The 17,830-nt window shown below is 36.5% G+C and overlaps 1 protein-coding gene across 4 annotated transcripts in view; it reads left to right on the forward strand.

Moving 5' to 3' along the window:
- The window catches only part of CACNA2D1 (calcium voltage-gated channel auxiliary subunit alpha2delta 1), a 427,875-nt gene that overhangs the window by 360,949 nt on the left and 49,096 nt on the right, over nucleotides 1–17,830 (forward strand). For all 4 annotated transcript variants that reach the window (XM_032190143.1, XM_032190125.1, XM_032190134.1 and 1 more), the window contains exons 13-17: nucleotides 8,533–8,611; nucleotides 10,586–10,635; nucleotides 12,214–12,303; nucleotides 15,325–15,393; nucleotides 16,904–16,978. In XM_032190143.1, coding sequence (XP_032046034.1) covers nucleotides 8,533–8,611; nucleotides 10,586–10,635; nucleotides 12,214–12,303; nucleotides 15,325–15,393; nucleotides 16,904–16,978 — 363 coding nt within the window. The remainder of the gene's footprint in view (nucleotides 1–8,532; nucleotides 8,612–10,585; nucleotides 10,636–12,213; nucleotides 12,304–15,324; nucleotides 15,394–16,903; nucleotides 16,979–17,830) is intronic.

The following is a 17,830-nucleotide window of genomic DNA, read 5'->3' on the forward strand; positions in this document are numbered from 1 at the left end:
TTATGTCCCATTTTATTTACTGGATAGACATAGGCTAAGCAACTTACCTCTAGCACATTGTGAGCTTTACTCCTTCCGGTAAACATAACGCTTCTCTTTCTCTTCTCATTGTCCTTCCTAGTAAAATGAATCTGCTTTACTTTTATAGATAAAACCCAAATGCTTCATGACTGTGTCTTTGGACATTATGAATCTACCAGTCCTGAACAAAAGATTATGAAATTAGGTGAAACTCTGTATTTGGCACTTCCTATTGCTAACCTAGGTAATTTCTAAATTAGTCTGTAGGATTTTCAGATCGTGTCTCCGAAGTTCTGTTCTAGGTTCAAATTGGTCATAAATGCCTTTTGGTCTCAGTTAGTTCATAGCAAAATGAGAAATCATCTTCAAATCTCTGTTCGATTATGTGAGTAAGTCTATGGATGTAAAGAAAAGAAAAGGAAAATAAAATTAACTGTGAGAATTTTGAGAATTTAAACTGTGGCATCTTGAAAACCACAAAATTACCTGATCAAAAGAGTACCAAATTGATTAATTCGTTTAAAAGCTGTGCTTAAAATGGATTTTAGGAGACAGTGCATAATGAGATATATAAAAGCAGTTTTATGTTTTTTTCAGAAAAATATGCTTGGTATATTGTTATCATTTCAGAAGTGTACCTATTAAGTATTAATTGCAAACAGATTTTTATCATATCTGATAATCTATATAAACACAGTAATGGGAAAAATAATTTCCAGGATGATTTTAGAATTACTGAATTATCATAGCTCTTTTGGTTTATAGTTTAAAAATAATAATAATAATATCTGAGTTTTTATCGGCAGATTAATATGTTCTGAAATTATACTGTTATGAAAACTGAAGTTGCATGATCTGATGAGATCAATTTTTGACTCTAGTTTGTTTAACTAATGGTGGAAAAAGATGCAGTCTTGCACACTTTTACATGATTGTGGTAAAATGATGGGATTCACTTTGTTAATTAATAGCGAAGTAAAGTAACTATGTAGCTCCCTTGATATCTGATAAGGAGAAATACATATCTCCAAAAGACAGTTAATTTCCTCCTAAACAGAATAATGAAGAGATGCACATAGATGGTTATTGGTAGCTTTTCCATTACAGCAGCACAGAATTTAAGAAAAATAATTTATCTGTCAAAATAAATGCATATTCATCCACTCAGAACTCTTTGCAGAGGGCTTGCAGTTTCAAAAAATTCTTACAGGCCTACTACACATATTGCCTACACATGTATGTAGCAGTCTAAACAGTAAGTGTTATTTCGTGCTAAGTTACCGCTTTGAATTAACTTCACTCTGGTTGTTTACACTTCTGTAGTACACATAACATGACACATCCAAAGGAAGAGTCTAATTTAATCTTGCTTTATTTTATTCCAATAGCAAAATGAAGAAATAAGATTGGAAAAAATGCAACTGAGATCTGTAAACAAAGTAGCCTATTTGTGGATAGTTTTTCAGTTGTTTTCCTCACAACTCTCTTGAGTGCCTTTATCCCCTCATCTGTAGCAGTCAGAATGCTTCTGTTCATCTTGGTCTTTATACGCTTTTTCTGACAGAGAAAAGTGCAAAATAAAAAACAAAGTAATTATGTAATTAGGTTATATCATAGAATATCCCGAGTTGGAAGGGATCCACAAGGATCATTGAGTCCAACTCCTGGACTATATATTATTATATTATACAATATTATTATATAATATTTCCTTAATACAGTACTTGTTCCTCTATTTTCTGTACCATTATTTCTGTTGTCTAGTGTTTTCTCTGATTAGGAGATGGATTTAGTTTTTTTTCTTTGATATCCTTCGAAGGATTGTGGGATAAGTCAGGATGCAAAGGCCTTCTTGAGCTCTCTCATTCCATGTTCTTCTCAAATCAGGGTCAGGACTGAGATCTGGGTTGCTCAGGGATTTATCTAGTCTGGTCTTGAAAACCTTGAAGGATGCAGACTTTACAGCCTCTCTGGGCAGCCTTTGCCACTTGCTGTCTGTCTGTCCTTACCTCTTACATTCTAAACTTCTTAATTTTAATAAGAATATTGCTCTACTTTATAATGTAAATAAACAATAAAAAGAATGAGTGTGTGTGTTTTCTCCCTTAAGACTAGTTTCAGAGCATGCAGAATACAGATATTGAGCTACCCATTAACCAGCACATGGTATTATCCTGACAGAACTAACACACCTCTGGACTTTCACTTGGTAATGAAAATCAGGGCTCTTACATTTAAGAAGAGTTTCAAGACTGTATCTGACCTATCTGGCAGAGCAGGATAGGGCCATTCATTAGTTCTTCTCCATCATAAGGCTGAGAGTTTTCTAGAAGAACTTTATTTTCAGTAATCCCAACAAAAACCAGAAAGTATGACAGCTCTTTTTTTTTCTTTCTTTTTTTTTTTTTTTTTTTCTTTTTTATTTCTTCCTGATTGTTCTATTGTTTTTCTATTATTTTGAAAGAGTCAAAGGGGGAAGGGGCTAAAACCAGGCGCGCCGGTGAAGACCTAAGGGATGGTACGCTAGAATCAGAGGGGCTGTGTGCCAGTGGGGTCCTTTGGTCAGATCCACAAGGTGCTGAGTGTAAGGAGACGCACCTGAAGTGCTTTTACACAAACGCACGCAGTATGAGGAATAAAATAGATGAGCTAGAAGTCCTGTCCCAGTCCCGCAACTACGACATCATCGGCATAAGCGAAACCTGGTGGGATGAGTCCTGTGACTGGGGTGTTGCGATAGATGGTTACAGGCTCTTCAGGAGGGACAGGCAGGGTAGGCGAGGTGGTGGGGTGGCGATGTATGTGAAGCAGGGGCTGGACTGTGTGGAACTTCAGGTCGGCGATGGCAAAGTTGAGAGCCTCTGGGTAAGGATCAAGGGACGAACGAATAAAGGGGATGTCGTTGTGGGAGTCTATTACAGACCCCCTGGCCAGGATGATAGCGCCGATAAATTATTCTTTACAGAACTAAGAGAGGCCTCGAGATTAACTCCCCTTGTCCTTATGGGGGACTTCAACTTGCCGGACGTTAACTGGGAGTGCCACACGGCTGACACGAGCAAGTCCAGGAGGTTCATGAAGCACCTAGATGATAACTTCTTGGTGCAGGTGCTAACGGAGCCAACTAGGAAAGGTGCCCTCCTAGACCTGTTGCTAGAAAACAGAGAGGGTCTGGTGGGAGATGTGGTGATTGGTGGCCGCCTCGGTCATAGCGACCATGAAGTGGTTGAGTTCAAAATTTATGGTGACAGAAGGAAAAGTGCCACCAAAACCTCATCCCTAGATATGGGGAAAGCGGACTTCAGGCTGCTCAGGGAACTAGTCAGTAAGGTCCCCTGGGAAACTGCTCTTGAAGGCCTCGATGTCCACCAGTGCTGGTCACTCTTTAAGCGATGCCTCCTAGAAGCACAAGATAAGGCAATTCCAAAATATCGCAAGTCAGGCAGGCGGGGCAGGAGGCCGGTGTGGCTAACCAGGAATGTTCTAATGGAGATTAGGCGGAAACAGAGAGTGTTTCGCTACTGGAAGGAGGGCCAGGCGTCATGGAAAGAATACAGGGATGCTGTTCGTGTTTGTAGGGAGAAAGTTCGAGTGGCCAAAGCACAGCTAGAGTTGAAGCTGGCTGTGTCTGTGAGAGAAAATAAAAAGGGTTTTTTTAGATAAGTAAATGGAAAAAGGAGAACTAAAGAATACATAGGGCCGCTCCTTGATAGGGAAGGTCTCCTCACAGACGATGACATAGGCAAAGCAGAGACGCTTAACGCCTTCTTTGCCTCTGTCTTCAATGCCGATGATGGGCTTCGGGACCCAGGGTGCCCTGAGCTGGAGGACCGGGACGGTGGGGATGACAAACTCCCAACCGACCCTGAACGTGTGTGGGATTTGCTACTCCACCTGGATCCCTACAAGTCCATGGGTCCGGATGGGATTCATCCCCGGGTGCTGAAAGAGCTGGCGGATGTCATCGCGGAACCTCTATCAATTATTTTTCAACGATCCTGGGAATTTGGAGAGGTCCCGGTAGACTGAAAGCTGGCAAATGTTGTGCCGATTTTCAAGAAGGGTCAGAAAGAAGACCCTAGCAATTACAGGCCTGTCAGTCTCACGTCAGTGCCTGGTAAAATCATGGAGAAGTTGGTTCTCGAACTTATTGAGGCGCACCTGGGGGACAAAGCAGTCATTGGTCCCAGCCAGCATGGGTTTGTGAAGGGTAGGTCCTGCCTAACTAACCTGATTTCCTTTTATGATAAGATCACCCGTATGGTGGACCAAGGGAAACCAGCTGATGTGATTTTTTTGGACTTCAGCAAGGCTTTTGACACGGTTTCCCATAGGATCCTACTGGACAAAATGTCCACCATACAGCTAAATAAAAACATCATACGATGGGTGAGCAATTGGCTAACGGGCAGGGCCCAAAGGGTTATGGTAAATGGGGCTGTGTCAGGCTGGTGGGCGGTCACCAGTGGGGTCCCTCAAGGCTCCATTTTAGGGCCGGTACTTTTCAATATTTTTATAAACGATCTGGATGTAGGAATAGAAGGTATTTTGAGCAAGTTTGCTGATGACACCAAACTTGGAGGAGTTGTGGACTCAAATGAGGGTGTAAAGGCCTTGCAGAGGGATCTGGACAGGTTGGAGAGCTGGGCGATCACCAACCGCATGAAGTTCAATAAGAGCAAGTGCCGGGTCCTGCACCTGGGACGGGGAAACCCTGGCTGCATGTACAGACTGGGCGATGAGACGCTGGAGAGCAGCCTAGAAGAGAGGGATCTGGGAGTCGTGGTAGACAGCAAGTTGAATATGAGCCAGCAGTGTGCCCTGGCAGCCAGGAGGGCCAATCGTATCCTGGGGTGCATCAAGCACGGCATCGCTAGTAGGTCAAGGGAGGTGATTGTCCCGCTCTACTCTGCGCTGGTACGGCCTCACCTCGAGTACTGTGTGCAGTTCTGGGCACCACAGTATAAAAAGGACATGAAACTGTTGGAGAGTGTCCAGAGGAGGGCTACAAAGATGGTGAAAGGCCTTGAGGGGAAGACGTACGAGGAACGGCTGAGGTCACTGGGCCTGTTCAGCCTGGAGAAGAGGAGGCTGAGGGGGGACCTCATCACAGTCTACAACTTCCTCGCAAGGGGTTGTCAAGAGGCAGGAGACCTTTTCTCCATTAACACCAGTGACAGGACCCGCGGGAACGGGGTTAAGCTGAGGCAGGGGAAATTTAGGCTGGACGTCAGGAGGGGGTTCTTCACAGAGAGGGTGGTTGCACACTGGAACAGGCTCCCCAGGGAAGTGGTCACTGCACCGAGCCTGTCTGAATTTAAGAAAAGATTGGACTGTGCACTTAGTCACATGGTCTGAACTTTTGGGTAGACCTGTGCGGTGTCAAGAGTTGGACTTGATGATCCTTAAGGGTCCCTTCCAACTCAGGATATTCTATGATTCTATGATTATGTTTCTATAGAAAGAGAACAAATGGATCTCCCTTGTAAGGAGGCAAGATTGTCTTTTCCCTAGGGAAAGGTTTGGGGGAAAGAAGGAGACATGGGCAAAAGGACCCAGGAGTCTGTAGTGTACGCAGAATCTGAGAGACTGCAGAGAAACACAAAGAAGAAATAATCAAGCCTCAGTGGTTATTTCAGATGGAAAAAAAAAAACTTCTTGGGATCAAAGATACTTGGCTGTTTGCTTCAACTCAGAAATCCACTTAGTTGTTTGAAACCAAACTTGGATGGAAGGACAAGCAAAGGGAGAGGTGCTTATATCCATTGCTTCTGATCTCATTGCACCAAGTTCTCATTCATAACTTTCCTACTAAAAGTAATTAAATCTGTTTTTTTTTTAGTTTAGAAACCTTTTGTCTTTTTTGGAGAGATGTCTACAAGGAAAAGGTATAGGCAGATTATCTCAGTTCTTTGGCTTACTCTGGGTCCTGTCACAGAAAATATTAGCACAGAACTTTTTCTTTTTTTTTTTTTCTAAAATTGTCTTGTTTAATTTGACTTGCTGACTCATTTTTCCAGCTGGGCTGTCATTCTACTCAATTCCAGATGAGGCAATAGGAAAAAGAAAACTCTTTTGAATGTTCCACCCTCTTGCCAAACCAAGTAACAATTAAAAACTCCAATTTTCATTGCAGTTCTTTATCTGTGTTAATTATCCAAGGAACAGTAAATCAGATATATTGTCCTCTGCTTGTTGTCAATAATTTAAATTCTGAATTCTTTATAGATTAGTTGCAGATTTGACACGCTGCTTCTTTTCCCTAAATTACATATCATTTTGAAACTTCAGTCCAATGCAGTGTTTCATTTTTATATTTGAGATCAAATGCCAGACAGTAAAGTCTAATTGACTCACGTTTTATACACACACAAGCAAACCCACATGACTCTTTCTTAATTAGTTACTTTTAATCCAAAAGAGACATCCAGGTCACTCGCCTATCTAACTAGTGGTCTTTAGTGGATTTTGTCTTTATTTCACCATAATTTTTAAGAATGTAATCTTAATTGTTTAGTAGACACTAAACTGGGAACAGTTGTGAGTCCAAAAGAAGAGCAGAAGACAGGGGCCATGTGAGCTGAGATATACTGAGAAAACAACATTGTGATATTTAGCTTGGAAAAAAATGGGTGGTAATTAAATAGAAGCAGAAAGGTCTATTAGAAGGGTTATACCTGGCAGTTTGTAAAAGAGGTGAAGAACAAATGGGGGATGGCAAATATAACTTGATTTTACAATGTGATACAGATAAAATAAAATAGTTGCAAATATATCAGTTGAAGTTATGTTCTCACTAGCAGAATGGTCATTTTCACGGCAATGGAAGGTATTTTTCATCTGTTTCTATCCGGATGAACTATGAGAACAATATTTTAGCATCACATGTACAATAATTCCCCTACCTCTCTGTGTAACTAAAACTCCAGTTGGCTTGAACAGTTACTGAGAAATGCCTCTGTAAAAGGGTGGTTTCATTAGAGCTTCAAATTTCATCTGCATTTAAAAAATACATTTATATATGTCTGAGTAATTGCTTTAGTTCTGCTAGAAGCAAAGGTTTTGTACAGATAAAGAAAATCAAAACATTGCTAATTAAAATGACACAAACCTTGGTTTGCCCTTCTTCCATATAGGGGTCATCTGTAATAAAGTTTTGCCAATTGCTAGCTGCTGACTGATGATTTGGAGCTATTCTTATATCTCTTGGTTAATGTGTAAGCTCTGATTGTGTCACACTGTTTTTGTTGCTTATTGGAAAATTAAGATTTATGTAGTAATAGCACATGCTAAATAAAGTGATGAAAAAATGTATAAATAACCACTTAAAAATGTAGCAACAATCAGAGAGTAGTTTACAAGGAGTATGTATAACTTCATATTGTGAATACTGTATTTAAAGAAAACATTACCATTTTACTCAGTTCCAGAGAAAGGAATTTGTATTCTGATTTCATATTGTGATCTGTGTTCTGTGGTAAAGTTAAAGGTCTATAAAGAAAGAGATGTCTATAACGAAAGAGATGTCTGAAAAGGAAAAAGCTACCTGGTACTTGAACAGTCCTTCAGATGGACATAGTAATAGTGATCAGCTTATTAAAACTGTTGGGAAAATATTTTTCTTAACTTTTCCAGAAAAGTTAATCTTCTGAGCAGTGTATTGATCTGGAAACCAAGACACAGTATTTGTAGTTTTTCTGTGTGTCTTCTAGGATATTTAATCTGTGTACAGAAATAATGGTAGTTTTTGTTTGTGTGTTTGTTTGCTTGCTTTATTTTTTTCTCATTCAGATCAGACAATTTACATGGAAAATAATCTCAGCTGAAAACCCTGTATTCTGTCCAAAACTTGGACAACATTTTTTGTATTTCTCTGGAACTATGACTCCCCTGAGTTGCAGAGATAAATTGGGATTGCATTGGCTAAACAGAATGGAACTGAGCTTATAAAACACACAGCTTTAATGAATATCGGGAGTTTAAAATGAAATTTCGGGATCTAATCCTGACTCTTTCGTTGCTGTTGAACTAATTTAGAGGTTTTACAAGAAAAAGACTAAAAGTTTAAGCAAAACAAAAATGCTGTTCTATGTTGCTTTGAATACTGCTACCCATGCATATGTTGGTTTTAATTAATTGGGATTTCTAACAGCAACTGATTCAATAAAACCTGAAGAGTTATTATTAATGCCTTAGAAAAATATAAATGAAATTCATATGGATTATGGACAGTAACCAGTGTAAGAGATTTAAAGCATGAAAGATGTATGAAAACATTCTTCACGAGTTCTACTTGGTGGGCACAAATATTTAATAGGAATATGTAAAATATCATAATGCATCTAATTATTTATCTATGTGAATCTATTGTATTGATATCAAATTGGAACTTCGCAGCTTTCTTTTTCTTTTCAAATTTTTCAAAAATCCAACTATCATTAACTTGAGAGTAACAGCTAAGTAATTACATATAGTTAAGTTATATTTGTTGCTGTTTTTTGATTTGGATAGGTCCGTGTGTTCACATTTTCTGTTGGTCAACATAATTATGATAAAGGACCTATACAGTGGATGGCCTGTGAAAATAAAGGTACTGTCTTTGAGACTGTTCTTTGCTAGAGCAATATCTTCAACATTTTTGAAAAAATACATTTTTTAGCTTTCTTGTATTTTTAATCAAAGTTACAAAAAGTTACTTGATGAAATAAATGCATATATACATGTATATAGATAATATGTTTACATGTTTGACTATTTAAAAGTATGTTGTAAGAAAAATATGATACAGTAGTGCTTATAATAAAAATAAGATATTATGGATCAATTTTGAGCACTCTGTTGTAATAGACATTTATGAAAAAGATGGAATTGATGACAGATAAGAAAATTAAGCAAAGCTGTTTTATATTAAGGAGTTTGGACACAGGGATTTTTTGTTTGGTTGGTTGGCTAGTTAGGGTTCTTTTTGTTTTTTCTCCAGAACTTACAAGGGATCATCTGACTTGCATTAATTTTCCTATCTTTTTTTTTTTTTTTTTGGCTGAAAATTTCAGAATTATTCTTTTAATTTCTTAGCTTCTGAGTGCATCTTTTTATTTTTACACCAGTCTCTTTATGTAGAAAGAAACAAAAATAAAAAGGGTAAATGTAACAAAGTAAAATGCTTTCTTCTAGAATTTCCACACAAAAAAACATGTGGAGAGAAGCATTTAGAAAGAGTGTGAGAAGGACCTCACAGTATAATTAGGGAATGAGAGACAAGAGGTAAATATAGATAAATAGAAAAAAGAGAAATTATCAAATAATATTTTTATATTTTAAATGGACCACCTTCCAAGCATGATTGAAAATGTGAAAGTATTTGTTTAAAAAAGCAATGAGAAGCAAGAGGTGAGAGACAGGCAGGAGACATTTCAGAGGGTCTTGAAAATGAAGACAGCCACGCAAAAAGAAGGGGTATAGGATAAACCAAAGGTATAAATGTAGAAAGAATAAAGTGTGAACAGCATGTGTATCATAACCTCAGCAATCCCTCTGTGTGCTGACTTAAGTTATGCAGAAGATAGTACAACTTCATGAAGAGCAAATTGTGCTGTGCAGAAGACCAACATTTGATTTTGAGCAAGGATTTTTAAAGTAATGTCTTTGTATCTCTAAGTACTATGCAAATTGTATATATTGTGCTAAAACAAACCAACTGGCTTACAGAATAACTGCCTATGTCATATTATCAAGGGAAAATGATCATAATCTTCTTTTCAAAAATGATACAATTCTTTGCACATCCAAAGAGGAAAACTTTTATAACTTGTCCTTAACTAAAACTCTTATCTTATTATCAAGTTGCACATTATTTAATGCAAAGTAAGTGTCTAGCCTCAGTACTCTGACCTCTCCAGTCCTGCTCCTTCACTACAATTTGACTTACAAACTCATACAGTCTGAAACTGGATTTCACATTCTGAGCTCAGGAGCTCAGTGTGCCTTTCTTTTCAGTCTTAATGATGCATATAGGCAGTATTTTTAATTCCAACAAATAAGTGATAATATCAATGATGAATAAAGACATTCCTGATATTTAGTTAGAAGAAATACCAGTTACAGTTTTTTGTTCTTTCCACAGATTGCCTTATATTTTTATGTTGTGAACTTCACTATTGCCACAGACTGTAGCTTTACTTGCATTCCTGTGTGCATTCAGCGTATTCACTGTTGCTATCACAGTGTATCAAAATGACTATTAAATATGCTGGCACATCAGAATAACTCAGAGTACAGGAATACAAATCCAGTACATTATCTCAGTTTTAGAGACAACAATAGACAGAAACACATAATACACTCTCACTACTTAAAAGTTACACTAGCTTGGCCTGTATTGCATGGTGACCCATCATATGTGGCTGTGTGTTGCTGTGGCGTTGACAAAAAAAGGATTTCATCTATATATGATAGTTTCTATAAAATTGTAATTAGAAATTACAAGGAAAATTAAATTCCCTAAGGTGAGGTGGGTTAGAATTGTATTACAGTAAGGTAATGTTATTTTTGTTCTGAATTTTAGGTTATTATTATGAAATTCCATCCATTGGAGCCATAAGAATAAACACCCAGGTAAGCAAGTTTGCAAAGTGCAGGAACAGTTGTAACACAAAGCAGAGTAGTTTCTTTTCTAAAATATAAAGATACAATTCATTAAAAACAGAGGAAAAAAAAGGCTTTCATTTATATATGAAGTATTAATCTGTTAGAGTATTCTAATTTATTTTTTCCTTTTGTGTACTTACAGTGAGCCAATTTCTAATGCTATCCCTATTACCCTGGCCAGTTAGCCTGAAGTGACTTGCATGCACACTAGTCATGGTAGCATCCTCTAAAGCTGGCTGGCCATGTCCACAGAACCCTAATGTTTGAGGTGATCTACATGTATATCCTGAAGACGTTTTCTGCACAAGGGCTATATTTTGGGCTCAGTTTTCTTCCTGTCCTTAACATGGTCCCTCTTTGATCCTGACACATGATAGCAATTTTTATAATGGCCTGTAAAAATAGCATTTTCTCATAGCTTGTCAATAAGACTCTGCTTCATGCAAGACTTAACAGCATGACCCTACAAGTTTGAATCATTTGGAGAAAGCCATGGAACTGTGTGAAGGCATAAACCTGCTAATGTGTCTGAACTCAGCTGGGCTGATGCAGTGACCTGATACAATCCTGCTTATTCAAGAGGTTCCTGGATTGGTCCAACCAGTCGTAGCATTTACTCTTCAAAATTCAGGAACAATTTAGGAGACATGAGTGTAGATAACTAAGGGCACAGGACCCTGGAATTATACGATATGATCCAAATTGTCATTGTAGATGAATGGATATTCATTTCTGTTGGCTGAAAGTTCATGTATTCATATGTCCAGAAAAGCAAAGAATTATCATAGCAGTTCTCCATCCTTCCAAGGCCAGGCATGACTTTTTTTGGAAAAAAAAAAAAAAAAAGTCATTTTTTGGCTTGAATTAGAGTCCTTTGATGCTGTTAAACACTTCCGGATAGGGTCTGGCAAGAAATATTCCTAATATGTTAAGACAAATTGGAAAGGTTGAAGACTGAAACGAGTTTGATGGCATTCGTTTCCAAATCAGACCAGAAGTCTTATATCTCATAAGATCACCAACTCTATCTGCACTCCAGAACTAAAGGAATGTAGGGACTATGCAGGTTTAAAAATCTAAAAGTTTTGTTGCAATAGAGTTATGCAAGTTCTTGGTGTAGGACCCAGCTGTTACCACTCTCTTCATGGCCCACTGTCTCTTCTGGGCTGAAGGCTCTGTGACTTATAATTTCATTATAGCATTAGCAATTGATTTTTGAACAGAAATAATTTTAAATTTCACTTCATAGAAAGACAGCAGTGGATAAGGATCTGTAAGGTCCATGTGAATGAGTGACACTCAAATACAGGAATTGAATTAACAGTAGATACTGTAAACTGAAGACTGAATAGTTGGGTAGTAAATCATAAATAAAAATCATAAATCAAAAATCAAATTCTCATAGTAGTGGTGAATTTTGACTTTTTAAAATCTTTATTTTTTTTTCATAGCTTTTCTTTTGATAGTGTTATTTGTTTTTCATTGCTGTTTCTGTACTTTGATCAAATAACTACCTTCTGATGAGTTTACTACACTTTTTGGCAGGAATATCTGGATGTTTTGGGAAGACCGATGGTTTTAGCTGGAGAGAAAGCCAAACAGGTCCAATGGACAAATGTCTATCTGGATGCTCTGGTATGACTGTTATTTATCTCTAGTAAAGTAAGATCTTGATCTATTCAGAAGAAAGGCATGGCAAATCAGTAAATATAGGGCTCCATTTTTCACAGTCCCAATTTTCTCAGACTCAGTGTTCTATAGTTTGAAACATAATATTCTTGCATTTCCAGCATCTGAACTCTTCAATAGAGCAATTTTCCAAACAGCTCATGGTAGTCTTTGGATCTGGATTCTCATGACTGACCTCAACTTTAACAGAGAAAAACAATTAATCCTAATCACAGATCCTTAAGCATGGGTCATGGCTGTCCTCAAATTAACGAAAGAAAAGAAGAAGCAAAATTTTTCCTGTGTTGTACCTGTACAGCACTAGAGATCATTGATTATGTTACTGATGTGTTGTTCTTGCTCTTTTATTATTATTATTAATATTATTTTCTTTTTCTAAGAATTCCATACAGAATGAAACCTGTCAGTTTTACTGGGTATTTGTACAAATTTTGACCTTGGATTTTTAAAGCACTATAGTTAGTGTAATTACTTGCTTGCTCAAGGTAATGATTTCTTTAATTGGGCAGTGTATATAATGGGGAAATAAACAAAAAGATATATGAAGTGCTTTCCTTACTGCTAAATTTATCATTTTGGTCTTGTAAAACAAACATATTCAGGAAACTACAAACTGCAATGTATTATTAGCAGCAATCCAATCTGTTGCTCTAGATAACCTTCTTCTGAGTAACTCCAACTAGGCAAAAATTACTGTAAAATGGTCATCTGGAATCATGTATTTATCCAAGTTCACATAGTCATTTAATGTCATGTTAAAGTCCACTTCCTCCTGTCCTTCAGCATTATTGTAAAGTTTTTATCAGCACATCATAGAACCAAGCGTGACACTGAGGAACCCATTTTTCTTTGGAATTTCAATGGCCAGAAGTTCATTAACCATGTTTTCTTGGTTACTGTTGAGGTACTTACTGGAAACATAAAGGATGTTATGACCAAAGTTCATACATCTGTACACATCCTGTTGTAAAGTCACGGCTAAATTTGTAACTGGGGATAGAAAGAGATCTGTTTAATGAAGAGTGATACCTGCAGACATCTGTCATATTGTTGTATGCTTTCAGTGTGTTCATTCAGCCTTTCCTTCAAGCTTTTCTGCATGTGTGTGTTTTCCAAGTGTCTTTGTATATATATAATTATATGTACATAATTATGTACAAAAAAAATGTGTATTTGCATATGCATGTATATATAAAAAGTAGGACGTCTTAGTAATACATTTATTAGATGAAAACCAACCCAAGCTAAACTGTTGAGGTAAAGGTTGAAATCTGTGGACTTTCTCATCACAGATGAGGGCACAGGTGTGTCTAATCCACTCTGTTTTGTTCCCCCCTCCCAGTGGTTGGTGTTAACTGAAACTGATTTGTAACACTGGTTCTTTATCTTAAGTTCCCTAAAGCAAGCTCCTGTAGGCCTTGTCCTTCTTGTACCTCATCACTTTGTCCTATTGTTTTTCTCTTACTGTGTCAGAAGAGTTGATTCCAGCTTTTGGGGGCAAAGGTCACATGTGAATTCAGCCTGCTGGAGTGTTACACTTTTTGAAAATACTATTGTAAGGTTTAAATTCAAATCATGAAGTCCTAAAGAGGTACTCTAACTTGAGGCTGTCTTTCAAGACTGTCTCTAATAATTTGATGCATTGTGGCAATTTGGACATCTTTTCTCACCCTTCTGTGTCTGCAATACTTTTGCTCTGGCCTTACTTTCTGCAAGACAATCCCAGAATTTTCAGATGCTTTTATATTTTCCAGTTATTCACAATTTATTCACAGTCATTGTCCTCTCTTATTGAACACTGGGAGAATGGGGGAGGGTGTTTCCCTCCCCCATATGTACCTCCCCTGTTTTATTATTTATCTCTTCAATGGTCCTACTAAAGAATATCCCCATATCTTTTCCTCTAATTCATCTCCAGTTCTCCTTCTCTTACTCTCTGAAAAAGTCTACTTCTTTTCACCTTGCTTGTTGTAACTTTACTAACCCCAGTCTCATCACCTTTCAGTTTGATACAGAAAATTAAGTTCATGAAAGATGCGTTACATTTCAAAAAGATTCTAGTAGATAGAGTAAAGGGAGAGTTGATTTCATCAAAGTGAGTTCATAAAGTATTCTAGCTTATTTTATTCTAATGAAGTAAAGAGAGGTCATGACTCCTCACTAAAGATACACAGAAGAAGGAACTATCAGAGAAAGAAAATAAAATCTGAAATAAAAAATAAACAGTACAAAAATGTTAGAAACCTACCTGTGAACAATTTAGGATGGAAAACCAATCCTTTCTCATTATCTAAATGTATGATTTTCTGAATCCTATATTTGTTATGGATTGTGACTGTTAAAGGAAAAGCAAATTTCTTATATCTTCCCAAATAAGTTCAAATTCTTTGCCTCAGTACCAGAAGAGACTATGTGATTTTGTAGAACTGATGAGGTTAATTGCAAGAGTTTGGAAAGTAGTGATGATATGAAAACTTGATATGATGATATCATTTCATATCATGATGATATGAAATCCACCATTACCTGGTAGATTTTTCTATGTTTTTGCTTGACAGTATTTGTTGACTACCTATTAACTATCTTTTAGTTTGGTCTGGCTTTTTTACTTTTCCTTTTTTCTACTATCCAACGATATTAGTATAGTGAGAGCTGTAGCTATTAACTCATTTTCATAACATTTAGGTTTTATTAAACTATTACATCCCAAGTTGTTGCACACCATCTATTTTAAAAAGCAACGTATTATTTTCATTCATACATGTTCACAAAAAAAATGCAATTTCAACTTCCTATGGATAAAATCAATGAAGTGTAGCTACCATTCTTTTTTCAAACTTAAAGTCAAGATTCTAATCTAGAATTTAGCTACTGTAATCCATGGATTTTTCTAATATATTATAGCTCAATATTTGTTATTTAATTAAAAAGTTTTTTTTATCCCATCTTGATGTGATTGTTTCCTAGGAGCTGGGCCTTGTGATTACAGGAACTCTGCCTGTCTTCAATCTAACAAAGGAACAAAATGGGAAAATAGTAAGCTTTTTCTTCAAGTAAAACAAACGTATTTCAGTTATTTGAATTAAATTTAATGCTTAAATACAGTGAAAAAAAAATGTGTATTTCCACAAAACTTTCTACAGTTTAATTGTCTTCTACATCAGAAACTAATGTGTCATCTAGTTGCCTGATAACCTCCTGGAAACAAGAAAACGTAGATGACCCTTTTTGTAGTTCTAAGTTTCAGGGTATGACATTCCTTGATCTATCTCCGTGACCTGATGGCAGTGAAAATGAGCTGAGGGCTCAGTAAATGGGAAAATAGAAGAAGATATAATTTAGGCCTTGCCAGAAAGGAAGCCCAGATAATTTATAACTTATCAGTGAAGCTATGACATTTCAGGGTAAAAGACAAAGATGTAGAGACTTTAAATAAACTGGTTGTAATGATAATACAAAATAGCACTGTGTATGCATATTAAAATCTAAGTATTAAATACATTTCCCTACTTCTATTACTGTCTGATAAGGAATCAGTTTATGTCCTCTTTCCAAAATCAGAATGTTGCTTTTTAAATATCAGATTTAGATTATGCTTTACGGTACATGGTAAAATACTACACCTTTGATATGATACTTATGTTCATTCAGATCAGAATATATAGAGGTTTAGCCAATATATTCTTTTGTTTAGATTCTCTGAGTTTATATATTCTGTTTAGATATTCTGAAGGAATAAATACAAATTTGATCACTACCATTTCTTTTATTTATTTTCAGAATAGCATTCTTAGTTTCCAATTAAAAACAAACAAACAAAAAGTTTTCATGCTCTAATCTATAGGATAATGCCTGGAATTCACTCTAATTGAAGTCTAAGTCTAATTGCAAAGCTAAAGAGTAACAATTATCAAAAGATGTCTTTCTGAGAAGTAAAACAGCCTTGGTCTTGTACAGAAGACCTGGAACTAGAGGGAAAAAAAAAAAGGAAAAAAAAAAACAACATATCTCTTTGTCTTATGTCTCTACTTGAATGCTAGGAGACAGACAGCAAAATACATCTCTGACACATATTTCAAATTTAAATAAAAAGAATGAACAAGTTACAAGTTACAAGTGAAGTAAATGTATACGCAGAGTCCTTGATTTCAAATGATTGTCACTTATTTGATTTTGGTTTTATTCATCATTGTACCATAGCCAAAAGAGGTTAATTGTCAACCTGAGGATGTATTAGTAGCTCTATATAGTTTATACCAATTTGACAAAGAGCATCTTTCACCTCTTTTGTTCTTGCATTTATTGTTTGTTCATTCAGAAAAGCATCTGTATTCATCTTCATAAACCATTTTCCAATTCTATACTAACTTTTGAGTATTATTTTGAATCACTTTTATTATTATTTGAAGTATTTAAAATAGGCACATAAGTGAATAAGCAACTTTTCAAGTAGTATGGTTAAATGAGAGATGAAGGCAAAATTAAAATTCAATGTCTTGCATTGCAAATATGTCAAGCATACTCTAACATTTTGGAATCTTACCAGAATCAGCTGATTCTTGGAGTAATGGGGGTTGATGTCTCTCTGGAGGACATAAAAAAACTGACACCCCGCTTTACGGTGAGTTGCTTGTGTTGGTGGTTTTTACAATGTACAATTTATGTATAATTTCTTTGTGTGCTCTTTCATAAGTCATACAGCAATGACTGGATGTGAGTCAAAATACCAGCAGGGTTCTTTTCATATATTCTTTTGCATTGTTGTAGATTTTCTGACAGTTTTCTCTCCAGTTGTTTCTTTGCTTCTGTATGAATTGTCCATCAGTATGCATACACAAAAGCTAAGTTTTACATCAGGTGGCATATTCCAATTACTTATTATTTTGTAGCCTTAGGCTGCTGTCCAGTCAAGTGTTTGGTTCTTATCACAGTGCAAAATGAACAATTACTAAAGGTAGTAATAATACCTAGTAGCATTTATATAGGACCGTTCTTTATAGAAAAATTCTTAAATATATATATCTGTACACTACCCAGTATGACTGATTTATATATTTAGACATCTAGTTAGGGAATTTCCAAGAAAATAACCAGTACTGTTGAAAACAACATCTTGGGAAGTAAAGGGACATCATGAATTTCACCAAAGGCAAATACAGAGTCCTCAGTCTAGGATGCAATAATCCCATGCCACAGTACAAGCTGCGTACCGATTGCCTGAAAAGGCATGTCTGCCTTTATAATGGAGGACAAGCTGAACATAAACCAGCGATGTGTCCTTACAGTAAAAAAGGTCATCTGTGTAGTAAATATCTTCATAATCCCTCATCAGGAGTACTGTGTCTGAGTTTGATTTCCCCAGTACAAGAAATACATTCAGATGCTGGGCAGGGTCCAATGCAGAGCCACTAAGCTAGTCAGAGGGCTGGAGTACATGGCATATGAGGAGATGGGTTTGTTCATACTGAAGAAG

This window comes from Aythya fuligula, chromosome 1, assembly GCF_009819795.1.
Source record: "Aythya fuligula isolate bAytFul2 chromosome 1, bAytFul2.pri, whole genome shotgun sequence".
NCBI classification, from domain to species: Eukaryota; Metazoa; Chordata; class Aves; order Anseriformes; family Anatidae; genus Aythya; species Aythya fuligula.